At 42.1% G+C, this 26,839-nt stretch overlaps 1 protein-coding gene and 1 long non-coding RNA gene across 2 annotated transcripts; one reads left to right on the top strand and one right to left on the bottom strand.

Annotated features, from left to right (window-relative positions):
- Positions 1–10,363: 10,363 nt before the first annotated feature.
- Positions 10,364–23,963, top strand: LOC124329093. Its single transcript, XM_046788077.1, has 9 exons — positions 10,364–11,088; positions 12,376–12,541; positions 15,273–15,852; positions 19,084–19,215; positions 20,361–20,475; positions 20,589–20,722; positions 20,848–21,012; positions 21,641–21,775; positions 22,874–23,963. The coding sequence occupies exons 1-9, from the start codon at positions 11,082–11,084 to the stop codon at positions 23,057–23,059; spliced, it is 1,620 nt and encodes a 539-aa protein (XP_046644033.1). The 5' UTR covers positions 10,364–11,081; the 3' UTR covers positions 23,060–23,963.
- Positions 16,329–17,068, bottom strand: LOC124329285. Its single transcript, XR_006916732.1, has 3 exons — positions 16,908–17,068; positions 16,654–16,756; positions 16,329–16,446 (listed from the first exon to the last, which is right to left on the bottom strand). It is a non-coding gene; the product is annotated as an uncharacterized LOC124329285 (long non-coding RNA).
- Positions 23,964–26,839: the final 2,876 nt, after the last annotated feature.

The raw sequence follows: 26,839 nt of genomic DNA, 5'->3' as shown, positions 1-26,839 counted from the left end.
GCTGCGCATTCAGTAAAAAAAAAAAAAAAAAGAGCCAACTCGGATGACGACCGAAGAAGAAGCATAGGTCAGTCATTGGTGAACAGGTTCTTTTTTTTCTTTTTTCGGTCGATGGAGGTTTTTTCTAGACAAGGCGGCGGGAGAGATCGGGACCCTTGTAATATAGCGGCGGTGCGGAGGAGGAGGAGGAACGGCATTCGACGTACATAAATATAAATATTCGAAAAGGGCCCATATAAAACTCAAAGGTTTCTTCTTCTTCTTCAAGAAAGATAGCCCGAAAGAGTGTCTGGTGTGTCCTATGAGAGAAGAATTCCGTAGATGGGATAAAAAAGAACCTGTTTCTCTTTCTCTCTCTCTCTCTCTCCCAACTTTTTCTGTTTGTTTTAGCTTTTTCTAATTTTTCTCTCTCTCGGTCAGCAGAGGAAGATGTGTTCCACCGTGTAGACAACAACCGAAAGGAAACCAATAGAATCTAGAAATAGACGAAGGGGAAAAGTATACAACAACACACATGACCGAGAGAGCGATTTTTCGTCTGGCGGGTGTAAGATATAGAAAAAGAGACGAGGAAATATATTGGTCACGAGTGATAGCATCTTTCTTCTTTTTTAAAAAGAAATATCTATTTCATCGGATTTCGTGTAGTATTTTTGTCGTTATCCTCCAACGAGTCGAAGAGAGAGCAGCGGGCCAGTAATATAATCCAGCACATCCTGAAGAAAAAAAAAGTTTCAAGGAAATGCCGTTTATTCTCAATCCTCCGGTTGTATAAGCTCTCAACAAGTTTGCAGAGTGGAATGACCAACAGACTTACTGACACTCTTTTTTTTTTTTCTTTTCCTCATGAAATGAAATAAGAAAAATCTTGCCATTTCTTTCAACAAATCTTTGATGTACACTGATCCTACTGTCACCCGCTCCTATTCGAGTTCTTTGAATATCATTTTTTTTTTTGGCGACTGTAGAAAACACCGAAATTAGAAAAAAGATGTGCAACAATGGAATTGTATTTCCAGTCATTTATCATCATCAAGACATTCGACTCTCACCAATCAAAATCCTCCAGTTTTTGGGGAGGAGGAAAAGGTTAGAGGGTCCGCTGCCTCATCATCACACGGCAAATGCACACACACACACACATTGTGTGTGTGTAGATATCGTGTCGTACACCTTGTATAGTTATAAGCAGCCCCGGTTCTATATACAAGCGCGTTTGTTTTGTCTGTCTAGCAGCAGGCAATCAAACGGAAGAGAGAGAGAAATGAACGAACGAACGGATGATGATGATGATGAACAGTTCTCACTTTTTTTTTTTTGCTCACAGTCAGTCCCCGGCAAAGTTGTTAAGTCAGCCTGTCGTGTGTGTGTGTGTGCGGATTTCATCGCAGTCAACGCATAGTGCACACACTCGCAGTCGGGAGAGCAGCGGGAGCTGGGCTGCCGCCTCACGATATGTTGTACAGCGCCGTCGTGTGTAATTACAGATTTTTTCTCACCGAACGTTCCCTATCACAACTGTTTCTTTTTTTGTTGTACGAAAAATGGATGAGAATGAAGGACCCGGTTGAGGAGATCCGTATAAGCGCATCAGAGAAAGTGCCGTTGAATTGATTACAACAGTCCCCAAAGGCGTCAACCGTACACACAGCAATAGGCCACAGCAAAGCCATATAGAGTCGCTTGTGCATTTGTAGAGAGAGAGAGATGGAACACGACACAACAAGGGGCTGATTCTTAGACAATAACAACAGGTGTGACAATCCTCCTACTCTCTGCAGTGTGTCAGACACTTGTTATTTCCCATCGTGTGTGTGTGTGTGTGTGCAACCTGCAATGCGCATTGTCATTGGCAGTGTTGTGCAAGGAGAGGAGGGGGGGACTCGGCGGAGAGAAAGAGAAAATATTATTTTGGAAGCGCGCGCACAGGAAGGAGGAAAAACAGAATTCTTTTTTTCTCCGTATCAATGGATGGAACAGAAGAAGAAGAAGAAGGAGGGAGCACAGTAGGTCAAACCTTCCCCACTGACCCATTTATAGTAGCACATCAACAGCTCATGCTATATAACCGGCCGCTTATAGACACACACACACTACTATAGCCCGCCGCCGGCCGGGTTGTTCTGTGCGGTGGTTGTTCTTCTGGTTGTTCCATCCGCTTCCACCCGTGAGAAGACTCTTCTTCTTTTTCTTTTTCTTCCAAGGCGAATATATATGTAGAAGAACAAGCTCAATCAGTCTTGTACATCAAGGGGGGAAGAAAAAACATCCCCTTGGTATATATATAAAGAAGCGGACCAAATAACTCATCCAAACTAAAAAAATACACTCCCCCATCATCATCAACGTAATTTAACCGAAAAAAAGAAATTTCATCTTCTTTTTTAATATCAAGAAAGGAGAAGTCAAAAAAATTCAATTCTTACAAACGACTGGGAGACATGCTAGAGAGATGAGGAGAAATGCCAGGCTAAAGGCGGTGGCCGAGCTACTTTTAACCTCTGCTCTTTAACACATTCACTCGATTCATCAACAGCCGGCGACTCCATCAAGAAGCGCAGGGCGCGCGATATTTGAACGTGGAAAAAACTATTAAAAAAAACGAACTATTAAAAATTACAAAAAAAAATAAAATGTCGGAGAGAGAGAAAACGAGCCGAGTCAGACTCACGGCAGCATCTTAAAAACGAAAAAAAGATGTTTGAAAGAATAGAGATAAAAACCAAGAGAGATGAAAGAGAGAGAGAGAGAGAGGGCCGGTAATATTATCACGGTCGATTAAGAAGTGGGTCTTCTTTTCTTCTCTCAAATGTACGATGACGAGTCAAACGATGCCATAGACATAAACCATATAAGAGAGAAGAGAGAGAAAAGATGCAGTGTTATGTGTACAGGAAGCATCACCTAACGAGATTCAGTTGATGCCGCTGGTTATCCGAATACCTCAAGAAGAGAAAGAAGGTTTATTAGAGAGAGAGAGAGAGAAGGAGATGAGAGAGCTTGTGTGGATTGAAATGCTATGACACGCAACAGCGTGGATGTCTGCGTGTGTGTGTGTGTGTGTCGGTTTGGTTTCGGTTGGCTTGGCACAGGGAGAGACACATTCTTCGGCTATCATCGGGACTTGTCCGTTTGTGAAGACCCCGACACAAAAAGGGCAACTGATTTTCTTCGCCTCAAATGGGAGAGACGACCAACAACAACAACAGCAACAACAACCGCCGTACCGTATAGCATCACATCATCGGGGCTGGAAGAAAGAAAAATGTTACGTACTACCTGTGTAGTAACCCCTTTTACCCCCTGGCTGTCCATTTACTTTTGATAAAAAGCCTCGTCAACTGTCTCTCTACCCCAAAGTCAAGATAGAACCGGACCTTTTGATTTATGGAAAAGGTTAGGGGCTCCGTGTGTGCAATCAACCTTTGGCATTTGAGGTTAGTTATAGTAAACTATCAAGTAATCACAGTCAACCCCGAAATTCTTCCCTATATAGTCCGTTTCTTCTAGGCCAAGTGTGTTTGTTTTGGGTTGAGGCTGATTAACTCTGAGCTGGTTTTTCGGGGACGTAATAACAACATACGGCGATCTACTGTGTAGACACACATCCACTCTCCACCTGTATATGGAAGCGAGGGCAACAGGTGGAATGAACCCACAGGAGAGAGATGATTAGCCCGGCCAAAAAGTCGTGCAAACGCGCTACGGAAATCGTGATCGGGGCAGGCGCCAAAAAGAAACAAAACCAAAAAATTCTAAACCGCCGCTCAACTAGCCAAAATACCATGTCAAGAACACGTATAATGTGGTACTGTATGCATAAACAAATACCGCGCGGACGTATACATGTATTATACCGTCTCTCGTCGTATATATTTTAAAATGGAATATTTCCGAGTAAACATAATACGAATCTACCGTGCATTAATAGTCAATTCATTCAAATCAAACCAATCCCCAAAATGAGACAAATCTATTAGATCTATTTGACTCATCACTTATTACATGCGGGCCGTCTCATAGGAAAGTGATACTTGGGCTATTATTACATTTTCTATTCTATGACAAATATGAAATAGCAATGGCCTCGAAATAGGAAAGGATTATTTTTCGGATGACGTCAAAAAGGCGCGGGAATCAGTTGCTCTCCCCGGGTATTTGTGTTTAATTGATTTTTTAAAAAATTCTCGGTCGACACCTGAGCATTTTTGAAGGGAAAATGAGCCAAGAGAGAGAAACGTATGGAAGACTTACACGTAGTACCGGGGAGAAAGCGGTCGTTTGGTCGCTTTTGGGGGCTTTTGGCTATTTTGTGTTTTTTTTTCTTCTTCGTCTTTCTTTCGTTCGCTCCCGCTCCCGCCATTGTGTGTTAAGTCATAAAGCATAGGCAACCGAAAAGAACGCCAAAGGGGGGTTCCATCCAGGGATTTTTTTGGCTTTTCTTTTTTCTTCTTCTTATCTCTTGACTGTGCCCCCCTTCTCCCTAGGAGGGCCGCACTCCTTATACACCACTACAACAAGGATGGACGAAACCTCGCAGCGATGGACATTCACGCTCTCTCTCTCTTTCTCTCTCTATCCAAATGTCCGGCATCCTTCTTTCTCTCTTTATTCTTCTTCATTTGACTTTTAAAAGCTCATAAGCGAACCAGAGTTTACACACACACACACGGGACGGCATAGCGTGTTCACCGATGACACGGCGGGAAAAAAGAAAATTCGTTTTTTTTTGTTTGTTTTTTTTGAATGAGAGAAGAGAAAAAAAAGTTGTCGAATCATTTCGCCATGACTCCATCAGCGGGCGATTTGAGTACACACATCCAAGTTCTTCTTCTTCTTCTTTTGGCTGGACCAAAGACGAAACGGGAGAGAAGAAAAGAGAAGACAAAAGGAAGAAGAAACGATGGCGATGGCGACGACGACGACGCTTGTGGAATTCATAATTAGCGAAAGGTATACTGCTGGGCGCGCTCGAGAGAGTTTTGTCTTCTTCTTCTCTTTTCTCGTCAGAGATTTCCGATTGAAGGAGAGTTTGAGACAGTCGGTTGGAGGCTAAAAACTCAACAGAGAAAACCAAGACGAAGAAACTTGTAGCGCCAAAGTTCCATCACGGGCGGCTGTGGCGGCGGCGTCCGTGTGCGCAAGAAAAAAGAAGAAGGAAAGAGAAAAGCTGTTTGGCCAGTTTTCTCCTTTCGGGATGCTGAACAAGTGAACATTTTGTGTTTTAGCAGCGAGCCTTTAAAAAAAAAATTTTTTTTCTTTAGGGGGAGGATTTGCACTTTTGCTTGGGTTACCGAGTAGAATCACTTTGGCATTGGCATCTTTTTTTTATTTTCGATTCTTTTCCATGTGGGGTCGCATTAGTCATTCCGGGCAGGTGCAAACCGCTGTTGCCATCTGACTTTTCTCTCTCTCTCTCTCTCTCAAGATGTTATTATTCCGGTCATCAAATGATTGATGGGACGGCGATTGCCGGAATATATCGTTTGTCATTCACATACGGAACGGGACAAGTGATTCAAAGGATTCAAGGGACCCCCAAAAATCAAAAAAAGATTCAACATTTAGAAAAATGATTATACTTCATCCGAAAAATCAAAAGAGGAGAGAAAGGTTAGATATATGCTATACGCCGCGACGACACGGAAAGACAATCACAGTCTTTCTCCTTTTCGGTTGGGTAGAAATTTGGGTGGGGGGGAAAGAAACTAGGAGAGGAACGAAAAAGCCGACGTGTCCCGAGTGTTGACATCATGGGCTTTAAAAAAAAAAGAACACGCTAGACCTATATTCACTCTCAACATGCCTGCCGGCTTCTTTTCGACACAGTCTACCGTGTTCATTTGATATCAACGATATAAGCTAGATTTTTTTTGGGGGGGGGGGGAAATAACCCACGCGCGTTTATTTCTTACTGATTTTTGGGGGTTTTTTATTATATTTTTGGGCACTTTTGGTGCTTTCGGGCGACTTTTATTTTTGAACGGTTGAGGGTGGCGGTAGCAACTACCATTTCGTCCACGCGTGAAAATTTAGGTCAACCTTGTCTAACCCACGTGTGTATAGACGAGGCGTGTTTCTTCTTCTTCGCGTTATATTTCCCCGGCCGCGTCTGAAAAAAAAAGACGATTTTTCTGCGGTTTTTCTTCTTCTTCTTCATTGCGCTGACGCGATAACGGCTGATGATATTTCCTGAGCCCCGAGCTGAGAAATATAACAATCTATGCGACGAGTTTTTCCTAGAAAACGCAACAAATGAAGTAACAACTACCTGCCATTGCCCAGCTCTTTTTGTTTTGGTGTGTGTGGTGAAATGGCGCTACTAGGCTATACAGGAGAGGAGCACCCAATAGGGAAACGAACAACAAATATTTTTTTCGAAAAAAAGAAAAAGAAAAATAAGGTGCGGGCCCGCCAGCGCTGTCTCTGCCATCACACACGAGAGAAAAATATATATGACCAATGTCGAGAGTATACAAGTCTATACACAGACAAACACTCCCCCCCCCCCCCCTTTCCTGGTGGTGTCCTACATACCTCGCCGAGAAAAGAAGAAGAAAAAGGAGAAAAGAATTTCTTCTTCTTTTTTTCAGGTTTTGTAAAGAGAGAGAGAGAGAGACCTACGCGCGTGGTTCAAGTCTGACCATTTTCATTCTTGACTTGTTTTTATTCGTTTTCTTCCTATCGGGAGCCTCGGGGACGTTTCTTTCGAATATGATTTTTTTTTTGGGGGGGGGGGGGGTGGGTGGTTGGTTTTTGGATTTTTATTGATTGGGGATTTTTGATTTCTAAAAATAGAGAATCAATTAAAAGTAAATGCGCGTGTACACCCGCCAGACATCACCCGCCCGTTATTCGGGCGATAATGTCGTCATTGCAATTTGTTCCGTCTTGTATTTTTTTACTTGCGAGTTTCATTTTTTGGCGAACGGTCTTTGATGCGGTGGAGAGGATAATATAATGGCAGTGGGTTAAGGGATAACACGGCCCATTGGACCAAGCGCGTTGGGTAATCCTAAAAGGTGCGTGAAATACTGGAAATTCGGGACCCGTGTGAAACACCCGTGAACAATCCCGCAATAACGTCAAGTGCTTACACTTAAAAAAGAAAAAACTAAAAAGAAAAAAAAACAAAAGTGAAGGGAGTAGCCGGTCCAATGCACCCGTCTCTACAACACATAGTACAGTATAGTGTATACAGCGACTATACACTGCAACTGCAACTGTCGTTTGATTCTTTTGTTTTTCTCAGTGACGCAACGAGAGAAAACTACTCGACCGAAAACAAATCGAGCAGAGAACAAGGGAAAGAAGAAACAAAACAAAAAACGGGAGAGAGAATTTTTCTTGGCAATCGATTACAATTAGCCTAGAGGGACAAACAACGAATTTCATTTATTCCACGTAAAAAAAAATAAAAAAAAAAAATAAAATAAAAATCCAACAAGTCACCAGCGCTATAGAATAGAATAGAGGGGGAGAGAGAAATAGAAAGGAGAGAGAAACTCGGGAGAAATGAATTGGCCATATTATTATGTTATACCTGGCCTTGCTGGTTCTCTAATGGGCAAGTTGGTAATATAATAGAAGGAACGCGTATAATATATTGATAATGTCGCACGGAGGAATATCACAGCGGCCGAGAAAGCGCTGCCTCTTTCATATAATAATAATCATAATAATAAATAGCTCGACTGTGCCAGTGTGCCTATTATATCCGTGACATGAATATGTGTACATATACGCATCCAGCAAACAGCAAAAGCCTTTTTTTTTTTTCGTTTTTATTCAGATGAGCAACAGCGTCGGGTGTGCTGTTTAGATAAATTACGGATGTTCGTAAACCAAACGGGAACAGAGCCGACAGATATGCACAAAGCGGAGACAATGGAGTAGATTAGACGAGTCTATTTTTTCTTGGTAGACTCTCGTGAATGGGTTCTGTTACACACACAAAAGACGGGAATTTATTTTCGAGTCGGTTTACCCCTTTTCGGTTTTCCCGACTCTCGTTTTGAACATTTGAAAGTGAATAAATAAATGAAACCGAAATCCGGGTTGGCTTTTTAGAGAGAGAGATTCAATCAACCGATGACCGACGGTGATGGTTTCGTGTGTATCGAAAACCTGTCGAAAACAAAAGTAGACGTGACAAAACTAAACAAGGAAAAGAATAAGTAGAAGGTGGAAGGTGAAGGAAAAACAAAAAGAGAAAATGATGAAGTTGCCGATATCATTTTCAACCGGTAGCAGTTGAATCGTGAAATGAATTGGAAAGCGAAATGTGTTTGCTTCCTTTTTTAAAAAATTTTATTTCGATATTCGTACCACCTTAAACCCGTCAAGTTCAATACTAGACAAGTTTTCTTTTCCTTTCTCCCCTTTTGTGATGTTTCAATCATTATGTCAAACATTTATTTCCCCATTCTTGTTAACAGTCGAATTTATAATGGTACCCGGAATTTGAAAAAATGAGCACCATTTCTTGTTAGACTCGTTTCATTTCTGGAATGCGTACAATATCATCGCCATCTCATTTCTCGTCGAAAATGAGTAAGTCATTACGAGAAAAAATATCTTCCTGTGTATACTATAGCTCCGGATAGATATAATATAATATTTCATTCGTGGCTTAATTTCTTTTTCTCTCTCTCTCCCTCTCTGCTTCATTGGCGCTGGTGTGTTTGTTTGTTTTGATTGCCGCTCGTAAAACTGTATCCATAAGAAAGAGAGAAACGAAGAGAACCCCAAAAACGGACGGGGCTATATAGCGGCTGTATATATACTATATATCTAGCAGGTAGATATGCTCTCGTTAAATGTAGGCTAAGCCGAGGATTCCTTTGCCACCTCCCGCTGATTCCCTCCCTTGCAAGCCATTATGACCAATCCGTGTCTTCCTGATGAAGCGAACACACACAAACAACTATAATAGGAACAAGAAAGACAAAAACTATTAAGATCAACGTGACCGTTTTTCTTTTTTCTTCTTTTTCGTTGTATGTTATTGCTGGGCTCATCGGCTGGCCCCGAAATAGTACAAATCCGTGCCGGACAACAAATTACATGGTGGAAAATCATCATCATAATAATAACGAGTGGAAAGAAAGAAAGAAAGAAAGAAAAAAAAAGGAGAGAACTCGCTTGCCTTTTTCTGGCTTTCCCCAACGAACCAAAGTTGGACATGAACTACCCAGAGACCCATCGCGTCCAGTCGGAGCCCGGCCAACCGGCCATTCACGTCCGAGAATATGAGACACAACCAGTACAACAGTCTGAAACGATCAGAGTGACACGACTGGAAAGGACGAAAAGGAAATAAGAAAAAGTTGAACAAGTCAGTCGGTTCGTTTTTGGAGATGGTTATCGCCAGCCAGCGTCAGACTCTTTTCCAGCCAACTGACCCGTTAACCAACGATTCAAAACGAAAAAGTCCGTTTAACAAAACAAAAAAGCCGGGCCCAAAAGGATGCGATGGGAAAAAAGACTCTCCCAAGTTGCAGCTCGGTCGTCGTGGAACCATCGAATCGGGCGCTCCTCGGACCGTGCAAAAACGGGAAAGCTTTTTCTCGCTCTGACCATCTACGCGCCAGCTTATAGCATCATATCATTATTTATTTTTATAGAGTCATTTTGGCTCCTCATTTTTCTTTGGCGAGGGGAGGGGCAAATGCAATAACCATCCAAGTCAAAACAAAAAACATAAAACAACCTCGGTCCCCCGTGAGAAGCGAAAGAAAATCCCGAAAATGGGGTTCAAAAAAAGGACTTGCATAACATTTCAGAAAGGGAGATCAGCGACGCATACGTACTACAAGTTGTGTACTTAATACCCCTTTTTTTTAAACCAAATGCAGCCGCGCTACATACACAAAAAGAAGGGGGCAAGTGAAGAGAAAGTTGAACGGTTCTCTCAACAGCGCCGCGACGCCCGAGACGTCGTTTATTCGGTTTTCTTGTTGTTGTTGTAATTTAACGTAGTTGTGTGTGTGTTTTTTCTCTACCCATTTTGCCAGTTGACTTGACACGGAGAGAAAAAAAAAAACCGAACCACAAGGACATTTAACTAAAGAAAAGTCAAACTAGTACAAAGAGTCAAAGGAAGTAGCCGTACACAGTTGATTGTGTACGCTCGTCGTATAGTAAGTAGATAATGGCAAAATCTCTGCGCTATTTTTCTTTTATTTCAAATTACGTGCATAGGCTTAAGGGCGTCATTGTCGAAAAAAAAAATGGGATTTTCTTTTTAATGGAAAAAAAAATTCGGTGAAACCACAAAATGTATTTTTATTTTATTTTTTTCGATTATCAACTCTGTGTAATGGAGAATGGGGAAGAATTTATTATTTTTTATTATTTTTTTTTTTTTGCCGCACCGCCAACTGAATATAGAAAAAAAAAATTTTGTTTTAATAGAAAAAAAAAAATGAATTGTAAAAGCTTCGACGAGAGAGCCAACAACAAGCCAAGAGTCAGACTTTCATTTCGCCATGTCGTGCCCGGTCTATACTGTTGATGGGATGAGATGTGTGGTATATGGCAAAATAAGGGAAGAGAGCCGGTCATTACGCATCAGCAGCGTTAATAATATACATACAACGGGATGAGATAAAAGATGATGAGCACACACAGGCCGTTATCAGCGACCAACAGCGCATCCCGTCAACTCTCTCTCTCTCTGCCTCTGTTCGATACATTTGAAGGGGGGAAAACCTTTTTCTGATTTAAAGAAAAAAAGGCGGTCAAGTGGCTGAAAAAACCGCCATTTTTCATCGGACTTGCGGACTCTCTCTGGCCCAGCAACGGTCAGTTATTCGCCGCTTGGCCATCCCGAAAAAAAAGGGGGTAAAGAGCACAGGAGAAAAAGATTGATGGAGTCATTCGACAAAAAAAAGAAAAAGAAGAAATAACACCACCGACACTGACACTTTGACGCAGAAACTTTTTGGCTGTCGACAAGTCGACTCCATAGTGCGCACAGATTCTATTGTCCCCTCCGGGCGCTTGCTGGCCATCAAAGAAACTGACACTGCAAATCTGCATTTTCAAAAAAACAAAAAATCGCAGAGCCACAGAGAAAAATGACCGGTAAAACACATTCCACTTTTAAAAAATAAAAAAGTTATTTATTTATACGGCGTTATTTTTATAGTTACGTACTGTGCATGTGTAGTATAGGTGCTGTGCGTAAAGCACGTTATTTCTTTTCCGAAGAAGAAAACAGTGTACATAATTTGCCTATTGTTAGCGTGAACGATGGCTTTTGGCGTGCAGATATGCGCAAGAGTTATATACTGTGGGGATAGCGATTAATTGCCCCATTCCGTGTTTTCTGATGAGGAGAATAGGCCAGCCAGCCGGCCAGCCAGTCAACCCCCCCCCCCCCCAAAAAAAAAGCGCCAGAGTCGCCCGATGCTAATCTCTGTACCGGCATCCACGGCGCGTTATTCAAATTCAGTCGCTGGCCTCTTTTGATTTCTCTCTTTTTTTCTTCCTCTGTGTTATTTATGAGCAAGGCAACAAGCAGCCAAAAGAATATAGATAGGGAAAAAAAGAAACAAAAATACATAGGAAATGAAGCCATTGAACGTTGTTTTCTATCCAAATACTCTATTGGCTATAATTGAAGATTCCCACCCGGTCGGACAGTCTGATTTCTTCGACGTAATTTATTTCTCAGGCCTGGGAAAGTGAGAAATGCCCTCTAGAAGAAACGAAAGCTGCTACAAGTCACAAATAGCTAGTGTAGTAGGGCTATGTGTGTGTGTGTGCAATCCGTCCCGTAATAACAACTATCGCCGGACGTTTCAAATAGAAACGAATATTCCCATCAGTAGACGATATTGCAGCCCACACCGCGGACATTTTCACTCACCTCGGCATCACTCTATTTCCCCTACACACCATTTTCTCCTGTCCATTTTTTTATTTTACACTTGCAGTTAACTAGAAAAAAAAAGTTGTGTACCTTCCGAATGTTTGGAAAGCGTCAGCTCTGACCGCGGTTTGGCCGAATTTTCCAGCCGATTGAGCACACCCACAGACGTCCATCGCATAATAATCCTGATTTACAAATATCTAAACTCTTTAAGTTTTTTTTCTTTCGATTCGATTATACAAATGTTTGCGGAAACGAGCATCTATCAGCATACAGTATGTATAATATGCACATGCATTTTCATGTATAGATGGATAACTGTTATCAAGACAAAAATCCTGTATACATGAAAAATGATGGGTCGCTCGTGCTGAACAGCTGAAACGTATTTATCCATTCAAATTGCCGTGGAATGAAGCGATGGCCACCAAATATTTATATTCCGTTTTTTTTTTCTAAATATTTTACTTTATGCATTGACGATTGATGCCTGACAGGTAGTATCGACGTGACGACGATTCGGATAGTTGTGTTCGCTTCGCTGTTCGGCGTCGCAATCGTCTGCGTTGTTGCCGTCTGCGCTTTTCTCCTCTACCGGCGTCTGACGTCGACTAATGGCGCAAGCAAATGGACGCCCGCTACCACCGCCCGCATCAAAATCAGGTATTTTATTTTTTACTTTTTTATTTTAGCGAATTGCTCAACACAACCACCGCAACTTGACACAGAAAACGAAAATAAAAATTTAAAAAAAAAAAGGAGAGGAGTTTGAGAGCGTGAAAGAAAAAACAAAATTCTCTCATGTCGATTTCGAATTCGTCAGCCGCGTAAAATTCCAACCCGCAACGGACGTATCGAATTTTACTCGCCGGCCGTTTCCCAACAACAACAACAACAACAATAGCCAAAACAAACGTTGGGCTTCAACTTTCTACTACAAGACGCCAATCGAATGTAACAAAAGGCATAAAAAAAAACACGCCCCCCCCCCACTCACGCCGGCAATAGGACGGAGGGAGGGAAAAAAGACACACAAGAAGAGCGTGTTGTTGTGTTGTCTGCGGCGAAAGAAAAAAAACGGAACCGTCGTTCAACAACCAAATTTCCCGGAGCTATTACGTGGAAGGAAAAAGGAACGCGGGCAGTAGTGGCAAGCTGCATAGTCTGGCGGACGTACATTACAACGGTTGCCGCGTCAATTAGCCAGCGGCAATCATCCAAACTTATTCAGGTTAAACAGAGGAGGTGTGTGTGTGTATAAATATTACAAGATGTAGCAACTCTCGTCGCATTAGCCATTTTCCCACAGGATTTTTCTGTTTTTTTTTTCTTTTCTTGTTTTGTCGTTATGGCCGTGATTATTTAGAAACTTTGGCGATTCCGTCTCTATACTACCGGTACTCAATATCTCGAAGAAGAATAGTACAAAGTCACTTGTTACCGTGTACACATTTAACGTATAGACTCGGCGGTAATGGAGAGAAAAGAGTCGAGAGATTCACAGTGGAACGATATGCCCATTATTATTATATCCCCCCCCCTTCCAAGGACTGTGTAATCATCTTTTCCTTTTTCTTTCCATAAGTCAAAACGACCTGCAAATGGACATGTGAATCGGAGGGGAAAAGGAGGTCCCCCTGACGTTGCGAAAAATAAAAAGTTACTAAATGGAAGGGGATAAAAATAAAAAAAAGTGAATGTTGGCGTGTACAGAATCGGCTCACGCATGTTGTCATCGTCAAGGACTCCCGAAAGGAAAAAAAAAACTCTCCAATTTGCAATCACAAATCTCTTCTTGTATTTGATTCTTTTCCACCCAATTTCTCGATAGACCGTCGTCGGTGGAGGCTGCTGCAATTAGCGAGGTCTCTCTCTCTCCACATTTTGCCTCGAGAGATTTTCCCTTTTTTTTCGTAAAAGATTTCAATAAAAGACGCAGCCCTTACTACTACTCATCGGCCCACATCGTGCTTTACCATCTGATATAATAATGACGATGGTTTACAGCGAATCACGCAACCGCCTCTTCCCTAGCTCAATCTATCTAAATCTTCAGTCCTACTCCTGGCTCTTCTTTTTTTCACCGAGTACAGTAGAGAGAAGATGTGCCACGACCGCCGGAACGAATAACCAGCAACCATCGCGTCTATTTTTCTTTCCCCTTTTAAAAAGAAACCGAATATAGCCCTTCATCACGATACGGTGAATACAACAAGAAAGAGAGAGAAATTGCATGTACGGTTTCGCACATGCCTTTAGCAAACCTCATCGACTTTTCTTCGGATGGAGGACACAGCCCAGGCCGGCCTCTTTCGTATATATAATAGTATTGCCTATCGATGCCGTTCAGACTTCTTCCCAGTCATTCCCCTCCACTGTCCAACTCGTCGTTTCGATTGTAAGTGCGCACGGTTCTAGAAATCGTGGGCGTTGTTCTGAATTGTTGACTGTTGGGATATTGACTCACGATGCAGTCGCACTAGAGGAGCTATAGTGAAAGAGCCAGAGAGAGAGAAGGGCCCCAACACGCCAACAGGTTAACAGGATATATTCTGACGTAGGTGCTAGAAAAAGTGCGTGTATGGGAGAATGAAACCTGTGCGCACCGTTACGTCACACGTAGGCCAAATGGCCGCACACGGCAAACACACACACACACAAATATCAAAAGGAAAAGATTTGACGTACATCTGAGATATCCGGTCAACCCCTTGACACGTTTCCAATACTTGCCTTTATAGAATCAAGTCAATATGATTTTTTAAAAAAGGAAAACAAAACTGCGTGCCGAGAAAGGCAGTAGAGAGAAAGGAAGAATTTCTGCGCCAACAGCCAAAAAGCCACACACCACACGGTCAATAAACTTGAACAAGACACGCTAAATAACGAATAGAACAACTTTGACGTCAAGAATGTCCAATATTGTTGGATATTCTCTTTTCTTTCCCGATGGGAAATGGGTTTCCAGTGTGGGGTTCAGCGCGGCGGCATTTCAAGTGGCTGCTCAAAGTTTCGCCAACTATTCAGCCAAAAATAGAAAAAAAAAAAGAAAAAGGAATTTCTGATTTCTTGTGTTGCGCATTTTTCTTCAACGGATCGAATCATTCGAATGAGGAAGGAAGAGAAAAGAATGAGAGGTTCATCGCTTTCTTATTCTGTCTGAAATTGAAATAAAAAACATTGTGCATTTCTAGGAATTTGTCTATAGAATCCGGTAGAGTCCTCTCGGATAATGTTTCCCTTCCGTTTTCTTTCTGTCTAAACTCTTGTTGATTGTCGTACTGCACGAACGGGTCGATTGATGAAACAATTTTTTGTTTTTTTGTTTTCTTTCTCCCTTTTGTTTCATGTTCAAAATGCAACGGCTTAATCGTGGACGAAAAATAAAAAAAAGTGGCAGCCCGTTGGATAGCGAGTCTCATATTAAATTGCTGCATCAACAGCCCCGTCTAGGCGGGTCCGGAATGTCTCTGGCTGAAATGAGCCCGCTGATGCGTCACAAACCGTTGCGTGATTCCCGGCAACCATCCGAAGCCCAACAACAACACCGGATGGGTGCATGTATTAGTAGCTGCAACGCTTTGGCGACGACGGCAATAACCCAACAGCTTCAAATGACGTCATCTTCCGCGGGGTCAAGAAAAACCCTCGCCCGGCCGTTGAGCCAATCGGCCTTGTACCTGGCACGACCGCCCTCATCTTCGCAGATGGCCCACCACCACCACCAGCAGACGTCGTTGACCAATCTGGTCGGAAGCGGTTACATCAGCAGCGAAGGCAAGAACGACATGCTGGACAATCAAGGGCAAGAGCCAGTCAAGATGGACGATTGGCAACGGACACCACCGCAACTAGAAATCACTTTGGTTTACGTCTCCGCTTCCGCTCAGCTCCTGGTGCACATCCACCGACTTTCGAATGTGACACCGCCCGTCCGCTGCCCAGCAAAGGAGTCGACCGGCACTCAAGTCAAAGTAAGAAAGAAGAAGAAACAGACAATTGCGTATGTGTAATACACACGCGCACTGCGCAATAGCAATTAAGCCGGCCGTAATCATCGACCTTCCCCCCCCCCCCCCAATTGCGATTCGAGTTGCGTAATAATACGAGGAGGTGCCAGTGATGGTGGCAGGACCCTCTTGGTCATACAATTTTCTAGTTACACTTTGCTTCAAATGTTTAAAGTTTAAACATTTTCGAATTTGATTTTTTACCCAGAGACAAAGTTGTGAGGTACAAAACAAGGAGTTATTTCAAATGAGCCCTAACTCAGTCAACAAAAACGGCAATAAAATAAACACTTCCTGTCAGCAGCATAGCTCAGGAAAAATAATAATTCGTACAATGTCACGATTTATAATTAACGCTATCCAATAGTCAAAAGGGAAGAATAGAGATAAATGTTTCCTACCTTGAAGACTGGGAAATCCACAGCCAGACATCGACAAGTGCTCCATCCGCAGAAAAGTTGAATGACGGAAAAAGGGCGTCATCCTCGTGAATACACCCACACTCACATGGGCATACACGAGGACAGAGTTTTCCCAATCAAACTGGATGCTGATTATCTAAACAAAAAATAAAAAATGAGTTGCGAAAAACTATTTACAGAAACAACAAGTTAGGAAAAGTTGAAAAGGAGACAGTGGGTAAACCCTAATTGTTAGTAAACAGGAGAATTTAAGGTTCCCAAGTAACACACTGCATTTGTGCAAATTGTGCATGATTAAAATATCTAGCAAGTCACAGGAGTAAAAGTAACGAAAAAACTTTACCCAAGCAATGATCCTGAGATTGTTGCTGATGACAGCAGGTTAATAGCAGCAGAAGCAAAACTGGCATATCTTGTTGTTATGATGGCTGGCTCAGGTCTCAAATCTGCAAAAAGGGAAACTTAGGTTACGTAGTGCAATATCAAACTGCCATGCATTGAAAGGGCACATGATGATAGCAAATGCTAGTCAGGAAAGTTTCTCTTCTATTTCAACTCCCATAAAAATTCTATTTGTAAATTATTAGTTTTAATTACCTGCTAAACAGCATGGCAGGAGCATGGCAGGAGTGTGTAATATTGAGCGATTATAAATATTCGAGACCAGAGTTGACACGAGGACCACATTTGACATTTTTGTAATTGCATTTATTGTGCTATTTTTCGTGCAGCCACGTGTTCGTTTCCAAAAAAGTTGTCGTTATTATTTCTTTTTAATCTTAAACTTCGTCTCTTTTCGTCTTTTCGAAACTCCGAAAGACTAAAACAAAAGTAAAGCAGACGACACTAATATTCTAATTAGTTTGGATTAAGATATCGATAATTATTACAAATCGACCCTCTCCCCTAAATTCAAACCGCTCAAAAAACGATCAAAGCGGTTTTCTCACCCGCGGTCGACATTCGCTGAACGAATTATCGGGATTATTATTTCAGTATCTAAAAGTTCGTCTCATCAACTCCTACACAGACAAGACAAAAGTCAAAATTTTGCACACGAAACTCGCAGATAACTCATAATGTCAGACCGGAACGGCAAAATAAGACCCCCCCCCCCCCCACATTAGCAGCTCTGCAGCGCTTCATTGTGGCCCGATTTCTTGGCGAAGAAAAAACCCAAAGACCGACAGATTTCCATCCGTTTCTTTCGTTCCACTAATTTTTAAAAAAAATTATTATTCAGTTGTTTCACCCTACCTATAAACAGCAACACAAAAAGCTGAACAAAACTAGGCTGACATGGATAAGAGCAACTCCCTGTTAGGTCTTGTCTCTCGACGCTGGATAAATTCTATACATTTTTTCTTCTTCTTCTTTTCTTTAATTGGACAGGGCTCTTGATTATAGGTGAGGCGCTGCCGGGGGAGTTTAGCTGGTTAGTGGCCGTCTCGAATGGGAGATGTGTACACAAAGACGGGCCAGAAAGAGATAGAAAAAATGCGCACGAGGGATGCAGCAACTGTGTGTAACAAGTGCGACGCAAGGCGGTCTCCACAATTATAACGAACGGCTCTCCTCTCCCTCCTCCATTCAATATTATATATCGGACGAGGGCAACGGCTATAAAGTCGATGATAAAAATAATTGGCTACGTTTAAAATGCAAAGGAAAACGAAAAAGAAAAAAGGAAAAAAAAAATCATAATAATTCCATCACATATCGCGGCCGCGCTTATTTTTATTAGAATTTTTCGTTTGTGTTTATACTTCTTTTTTTTTCTCTTTACGTCCCAGCAGCGTTGATGAAACGAAGCAAATTCTTTGCATTATTTCCAGCTCATTAGCCCGCCTCCCTGCCTCCCTGCCCGTCCTTTTCGTTCCGTCAAAAAAGATAATAATAAAATGCTGAAAAAAAAAAAGAAAAATGCAGAAATGGAGTTAAAAACAATAACAATAGGAGAGAGAACGGTAACCCGTTACATAGGAGCTCTTGACCTCAGCGGAATCTCATCCTCTCGGACGTACTATAATACCGGCGATCCATCGGAACGATCGCCCCGAACACAATTTCCGAATTGCGACGAGCTGGCCTGGCCTGGCGCATATCTTTCCCCTCTCCTCCGATGGCAATCAAAGTCGTCTGGAATTCTCTCAGCCAAGAAGACACAAAAATATATTATATACTGAGCCATAACCGTCGTCATCGTCTGATTTGTTTTTTGGAAATTTTTATTCAAGGATGTTTTTCTCTGTCGACTGTGAATTGAAAATGGCTGCGCGGATATTTCTCATCGGCTCCCGTTTTGACAACCGCAATGACGGCGAACCCGCAACGTTATAAGAGACGATATACGTGTATACTATATTACATTACAGTAATACCCTGTATATACATAACTGGTAAACCGTAGTGATAGAGAGAAAGAGATGCGTGTGTACGTTATAGAAACCCAATCCCGCGATCGGTATAACCGCGCTCCGGAAAAAGCTACGTGATTTTCCTTAACTTTGTTTTTTGGTTTTGTTTTTCACCGGGTCTTTCAGTCAGTGCCGTTACAGTGATCCATTTCTTTTTCTTTTTCCGACGGGGGGGAATTCTCTCCGATGAGAAAACAAAATAATAAAAAAAATGCGCAGCAGTATTATTCAAATCTTGCGGTTTTATTCGTTCAACATGTGCAGAGTCTAACAATTCTACACGCTCGTTTGTATTTAAGCATCTAATAATATTTCGTGGGGGCCATTCCTGGGGTTTTTGGGTTTTTACGATACAGGTGGTGCTGGATGGGCGAATCAAGCGAGCTTTCCGTTCCGCTCTGGTTGCAACTTCCGCCTCCACCTCCTCGGAGAATTCATCATCCATCCGTCAGCCGAAATCTCAGCAGCCGCAGCAACGGTGCGCTCAGGTGAGAGAAGTTGTTGTGTCCGTTGATTTTCCTATTCCCGCCGCTAGATGGAAATTGAATTGATCGCGCGGTCGGGATTTTTAATCTCGACACATTTGTCAATAATATAATAATAAAAATGCTGTACAATAACGAGCAATAATAGCCGAGTCTGTAGAACTGCGTTCCAAATTGCCATTTGATTTTGATCTTTCGATTCATCCTTTCAGATTTCTGGGATGCCCATTTTTCTATTGTCCTTTTTCTGAATTTTAGTTTCGTGTTTCTTGTTGTCTTTTGTGGACATCCATTGTCGATTAACAAGCCGTCCTTCAGTCCTTCTTTATCCTCGGCTCACAAATGGAGATGATTCGCTATGCAGTTCGTGTTGTTCCCTTTTGATCGCCATCATCGTCCGATCGTCCCCGTCATATCTTTTGTCGCTTTTGATCTTTTCCTCGCAGGCCATTTCGCTTCTTTTTCTATTCTCTTTTATTTTTTTATTTATTTTTTTGGTCGTCGCAGGACAATGAAAATGCCGTAATAATAGAAAAACCAAAAGGAAAGACAAAAATCTGACCAACTTTGCATATCTTCCGGGTTCCTTTTTCTTTCACGACAATAATAAAAATGGAGAAAACCTCCTGTGGGACTTTTTTTTTTCGAATTTCTTATTCCCTTTCTTTTCTCAATTATTTTTCTTTCCTTTTGATTTTTATTGGAAAAAGTCGAAGAAAATTTTAGCTTTGAATGACCATTATTCCTTAAAGCGCGCGCGGATGATCCATTCTGGGCTGGGTCCATATAAAAGAGAAAACACTATTACATGTATAGCTATTGGACTTGCTCTCCCGACGACCGCTGGCCATATAATTTGGCTATCCCATTTGTATCAATCGGATTTGTTTGCATACATATACAGCACCGTGCTATTTCTTTTCTCTTTCAAAATTGCGCACATGTGCTTGAATTTCCTTTTGCTGCTCCTCACTGCCGATGCTTTCGGTAGTTTCGGACGTCGGCTCGTTAATTCGCCAGACTATCGGTCTGCCTTGGGGGGTCGTGTGGGATCAACAACAAAAAAAGGAGCACACACGCTCAATAAAAGTGCGTATATTAGAAAACGGATGAAAAGAAAAAAAAAATAAAATAAAAACCTGTTGCAGGTATTCAAGTTCCCTGACGTCACGGCCGAGGAGCTGCTGAATGGACGTTTGACCACCACCGTTTACCTGGGGCGAGGGCGCTGGAAAAGCGACAAGAAAATTGGATCCTTTAACGGTAATTGAAAAAGAGAAGTTGAGGAATTCGGAATTACTATAACATATCAACAACTGCGCTGGCTGCATATTTGATTCGACATTGTCTAAATGTTTTCCCATTTTCCCGACCAGTCCGCCTCGGTGAAATGGCGCTGGCTGACGGTGTGCCTCGTTCTCTCACCGGACTTTTAATTCCGCAGAAGCAGCGAGCGGATGAAAGCGCCGGACGACAGCCAGATGAGAAGAAGAAGGAGAAGGACGCTCAGGTGTTTTGGTGAACCAGTTTATAAATACCATTGTTGCCATTCAAGGCGAGAGAGACTCATTCGTCATCGTTTTCTTTTCTCTTTCGTTTGTTTTGACCATAAATTTAAAAAAAAATAAAAAAAAGGCAGAGCCGTGTCGACCGATGGCGGGAGCGCCCGAACTGGGCCAGCTTCTCATTTCCCTTCGACACGAGCAAGAACAAGAATCCGCCGCTGGGCGGCCATCATCATCTCGACGCCTCAAAGTCCTAATCCACCGAGCCCACGGATTGCCGCCCACCAAAACCGTGGTATATTTTTGATCAATAAACATCGCTCGTAATTTGCTGCTGCTGGAGCACCTGCACACGCAACGGCTCCACACCAAGATGAGCCGTGCGGAATCTTAACCGATGTGCTGTCTGTAGTAGACAGCCCAGGCGCCCTTCGGCCCGTGCAACGGAAAAAAAAAGTAGCTCAATATAATTTACATGAAAGCTCTCTTGACACTTTTAGCCCGCTTCTTTTTGGGTTGGTAAAAAAAGAGCTCTAAGTGTGCGCTGTGCCACTTTTCCAACCCTGGGCCCCTCACCGACACATCCTATAGTGGTATAGGATGCAAGTGTGCAGAGGCGCACCTTTTCTCCGCGTGTGATGATGATGATGATGATGGCTTCTCTCTCTCTTCCTTTTTCCCGCTTTCTTGTTCATCATCTCTTGTACGGACGACCCCCCACGAAATGATTCTAGATTACATAATTACTGTACGGATGTATCTACTACTACTACGTGGTGAAAAGAGACGGAAAACTGATAATATGCCAGCCATTTAAATCTTCCCTTCTCTCTCTCTTCTCTATTTATTTCTATATGTCTGCTGCGGCACTCGGCTGGCGCTGGTTGGCTGTTGTCGACGACGATGATAATACCTTCACACAGTTTGAACCCGACTACATCGTTGTGGTTAATTCCTGCTATCCGGACGGAGGATCTGAAATTAAAGAGACCAGCCCAGCCAAGGGAAAAGCTCCTGAATGGAACCAGACCATTGAATTCGACGTAACCAATCGGCCGGTAAAGAGAAAATTAATTTATTTAGATTTCTCAAGGGTTGGTTTATATTCTTCATTCTCATTATTTATTTTATTTAAAAAAACAAAAACAGAGGGAGATAAATGGTAGAAGGGGATACTATCTGCTCGTGTATCATGATCAAACAAAAAACGATCGAGCCGTGATAATAGTAACGTGGTCCATTTCACTCGCTCGACTTCCCTAGATCGATCATGTTTCGTAATTATTCCAGAACAAGGGAGTGGGGGGGATTTAAAAAAAAGCAGAGTTTCAAAACTATTCGAAACTTTGTGTGTGGATTTCAACAAGGAATCACTTTTTTTCTAAGAAAACAAATTCGTGTCGGATTAAACGCACCCGATAACACGTCGGAGGGGTTGGCTATACACATACCTAATCAACGTTTCTCATATACTTGTTGACGTAATTGCTTAACAAGCCTCTTCTACCAAGGTGGTTGCTTGGTTAATATCATATTGATGAATTTGAATTGCGGATTAGCGCGCGCGCGCGCGGTGCTCCTATACTCCTGGATCGATTCAGCCGGCCGAAAAAAGATTGAGCCCAAAAACCAATCTCATCGCATTCCAAAAGTGATGAGATAACCTCTTTTCTTTTTCTTTATTTTTTCGTTGTCTCATGGTCCTTTTTTACAATTGGAAAATGCCAAAGACGATGAGAACGTTGGAAAGTTTCGATTTTGATTTGATTTCCCATTTTTACGTGTCCGTGTTGTTAACGTAAGCTGACGCCATCTAGTGAGTCTAGATTGAGGCTTGTTATCTTTACGAGCGTCGCTCATTCACCAGACACGCGCAACTTTCGTAACACGGCAAGCAAAGAACAACCTGTTCGGTCAGGTGAAATATGCGCCGGCAGAAATATATCGGTCAAAATTGATAACGACACAGTCGACACAGTCAGGGAGTGGGAGTCAGATGTTGACCTTTCGGGATCGATGTATGCAATTGTCTGATAATTGATTATTGCTTCAATCTCACTTAGTCGATTGAAGGAGATAATCAAATTGACGATATTGGAGAAACATTTTAAAAAATTCAATTGGATAATTTTGATTGTTTTTCGGTTCTTATTCAGATCGGATCATGCTGGCTTCATTTGGTGCTCATTAGGAAGACGAAGAAGGGGCACAGTCCCGATACGACTGTCGGTCACTTGACCCTCGGCGCCAATTCGACTCCCGACGGTGAACGACATTGGCAATCTCTGGTCAATGCTCACGACGTGGAAATCACGCGGTGGCATCGCCTCACTTCCCGCTAGCTCAAAAGCTATATTAAATTCAACACAGTCCGCCATCATATGTCTTACGACTATCTCCATTTCCTCAAGGCTCAAGTCATCGTGGCTATTACCGCACATGTTTATAGGGGCAAACTGATGTCGTTCGATCTCCGCCAGATCATCACCGACAAACGGAAAAACGGGCGACCGTTTCCATTTTCTTTCGGCCTTTCTCTATACATTTTGGTGTTATCTGTTCGAAAAGAGCCAAACCTTAATTCGTTTATTATACTGTCACTGGGGATTTACGTAGGCAATAATAGATTGTTTTCAATCTTCTAAACCAACAGAGAAAATGGTTCAAAGTCAAGAATACTTACAACAGGATGTCAGTGGGGGGAAACCAAAGAAGAAGATAAATTTCCCATCATCAGATACAATGTAGTATATACACTCCCCTGGCTTCTGTCAAGTTTTAAGACCCGCATAATATTTCAGATTCATCCCCACGATAACAAACATATGCATGCCCTATATATTTAGTCCGTTCGGAGAGGTTGGGGAGATGTAAAATAAATAGACGGAATAGACGGAAAAGGTCATAGACAGATTGAAATTAGAGGTCAGCTGCAGCAATAGGAAACGCATAACATGTGTAAATGAGACCGCGCTCTAAACACAAACGTAATTGAACGAAAAACTCGTTTCAAACAATTTCATCTCGTTTATATGTGTAGTTAAGTGGCCTTCCAATCAGGTCTGAAAAGGCCCGTAAAAATTCGAAAACGACCAGCCACACAGTTTATGTAGTAACACAAAATGGTTTGCCTCTTATTATTGTTTCTATGCGTATTATGCATTTCTATGTCATCGCTCATATAAAAGAACCGTTGTGTGTTACCATTTAAAATGAACTGAAATTTCAAGGTGGCGATGGTGGGGGGGGGGGGGGGAACAATGCAATAAGAAATCTCTCGAAATCCGTTCACATTTTTGAATAATGTATGATTTATTCAACAAGCCTTCAACACGCAGTCGTCGAATGAAGAAATCTCAAAATTTAAACAAGGACAGTCCCGCGCAACACGCTATGGCGTTCCGTTCGAATTATTGTGACGAACGGAACGTACCGGTTTACACGCTGGGCCGCTATTCACGCCCACGCTTAATAATATGCCGAATTCGCAAACTGCGAGGGGCGGCGAAGGTTGCGTAATCGAGGACACATTTTTTCGGCTTTCTATACAAATAAAACGAAAGAGAATTGATGCAGGGCTCCAGAAGATGCATGACGATGACGTAGAGGCGGAGATTTCTTCTGTCGGCGCTGTTGCTGCATCAAAACGCCGCCGGTGATAATATACGAATGAGAATCGTGAGATGGCGAATTCCTTTTTTTTTTCTTCACGCCAACAGATTGTATCTCTCTCTTTAGGTCTCATTCGGGAAGCAGCAGCAAGGCCAGCACTACGTGTACGTTGAAAAATGTCAAGAAAAGGTCGAGAAACCCTCGCCAGCCGAGAAACTGATTTAGCTTTGGCGTTATATTTTCTCGTCGCGAGATTGTTATAATAATCAACGAGAACACGCCACAAGTATTATTGAAGGGGGCTCTCCATATCTTTCAAGGGCAATAGGAAACATTTATATTCCTTTTTAATTAGCTATAGAGCTGCTGACGACATGTTGACACGCCCTACTCTTTCCAGTAAAATAGAGTGGCGACATCCTTTACAACGTCCGTCTTATTACATTGACATTCCTATCACGGAAACTCACTATATGTATGGAATCTACGTGTGTTGGGGTATCTCTCGTCGAATTTCTACGGATAAATTAAACAGAGAGGATGTCGAAAAATTGAGTCGGTATTGTAAACACCACCCGTATGACATATGGACAGCAGAGAATCATGCACAGGTTTTTTAATCAATAAACAAACGAACGGCACTAACGTCTCATACCAAAGTCCCCTCATATTATTGGGTCACTCGCTGGTCAGCCATACACGTATCTAATAACAAAATTACATCATGTTCTATAGACTGTGAACGGCTGCATCAGGACGCCAAATGAAACAAATTAGAATGTGTGCCACCCGCAAACAGCTAACTCTAAAAAGTCAGATCGTTTGTTCATATGTTTGAACGACGCAATCAAACATTGAGTCGTGAATTCCCAGCCGATAATGAAAGTGCAACGAGTCTACTCTTGATTTCATCATTTTAAAATAAAAAAATTCGATTCGATCAATGACGATCGACGTCCAAAACTATTCAGACACAGATAACAAGTTCAATATGTACGTCAAACATCTTTTCGGGCCAGAAATTTAAAAATTCTAAGCTGCTGTCTGCACATTTTTCACTGACCGAAATTTATAAATTCGCCTTTGAAATGATAAACAGCCAACCAACACGAAACATAGCCATAAAGGAAAATGCAATCATGCAAATTCTTCTGGGGTTTTCAACCCGTTGGTATGGCGACATCGGTTTTTCCCCCTGAATAATTCCACGTTGAACGAATAACCATGTTAGGCTAGCCCGGTGGCTTGTTTGTGTTCCAAGTAACAAGCAAAGGTGGTTCCCCCTGTTTTTCTTCATTTTGCTATTTGTTGTTGTTGTTGTTGTTTTCTTCTCCGAAGAGAAACGTTCATCGCTAACGGCGAGTTCATTTGGCATCAATTACCTCTCACACAGCAGCTAGCAGTGAATGCGGATCGAGTCGCTACTCGCTAGCTGCTGTCTGGTTTATTTTTTCGAATGGAAAACAACTGATTGAATTTTGAATCGGTTTGAATGGTCGGGCATTAATGAAGAACCCGTTGCGGGTAATGCGAGACGGAACTCGATTTTTTTTATTGTTATCATCACTGATAACCAGCAGACAATGACGGGCCCGCGCACTATAAACTTATTAAATACCGAACGGACGACGGACACCGCACGTGCCGCCGAGCAATTTCCCCCGCTAACTAAGCTCAACTTTAACTTTGCATTCTCAGCGTCAATTTCAAGGCCAATTACTTATTTGTGTGTGTGTGTGTGTATTCAATTTCCACATAGTCACGCTAGATCATTTTCCAAATCTTTGATTGTTTGAATCCCGACAGAAGAAACTATTCGGAGCTGGTAGGGGGGATGTTTTTTAGACTAGTTCATCCGGCTCCGGAAGAAAGAATGACAAGGTCAACATTGAATTTCTTTCGCTTTATTTCAATGTTGAACCACCCGCTTGGATAACTTTGGCGCAATGTACAAAGTGCACAGTCTGAAACTTTGTTGTCGTTCTCCGTTTCCTGTAGATCTTTTTCTCGTTTCCTAAATCGTTTTTTCAAGTCATTTAAGAGAATGGAAGCGAAACAAATAAAACTTGAGTTTTACAATTAACTGCGTCGTACACAAGAAATCAAAGATCTCTCTGCATGCGGTCTGCCAACATGTTATGTGGTTTTCATCGGATACCAACATCTCTTTTTGGTTATTTTCCTTTCAAGTTGTATATAGTATAACCTGAGTTTGAGATTTCCATAAATGGACTTGTCATGCCATTTCTCCTGCTGGACGAGTGTGTTGCGCTGGTGTCATCTCGGCCTAAATCAGTCGGAGAGTACGGGAGAGTACACACCTTTTGAAATGCACCAAACAAGTAAATATGTGATGCCGGGATTGCCTTCGAGGAAAACAATGGACAATTCAAGGAATTCGTCACTAGAATTTTTTGGCACATCATCTACCAGAAATCAGCAAATGAATTTAAAAAAAAAAGTCACACATGTTTGTAATCATTTGTCATTCGTTCAAACACACAACAGCT

Source organism: Daphnia pulicaria, chromosome 3 (genome assembly GCF_021234035.1).
Source record: "Daphnia pulicaria isolate SC F1-1A chromosome 3, SC_F0-13Bv2, whole genome shotgun sequence".
In the NCBI taxonomy this organism is placed as follows: domain Eukaryota; kingdom Metazoa; phylum Arthropoda; class Branchiopoda; order Diplostraca; family Daphniidae; genus Daphnia; species Daphnia pulicaria.
Note: the sequence above shows the minus strand (reverse complement) of the source record. Positions and strands in the feature narration are given on the sequence as shown.

Bases quoted from the DNA above. Each gene is read 5' to 3' on its own strand.
- LOC124329093 (XM_046788077.1), top strand. The intron at 12,542-15,272 runs GTATTTTATTTT...AATAAAAAAAAG, and splicing joins ACCGCCCGCATCAAAATCAG to TGGCAGCCCGTTGGATAGCG. The intron at 20,723-20,847 runs GTGTTTTGGTGA...AATAAAAAAAAG, and splicing joins AGAAGGAGAAGGACGCTCAG to GCAGAGCCGTGTCGACCGAT.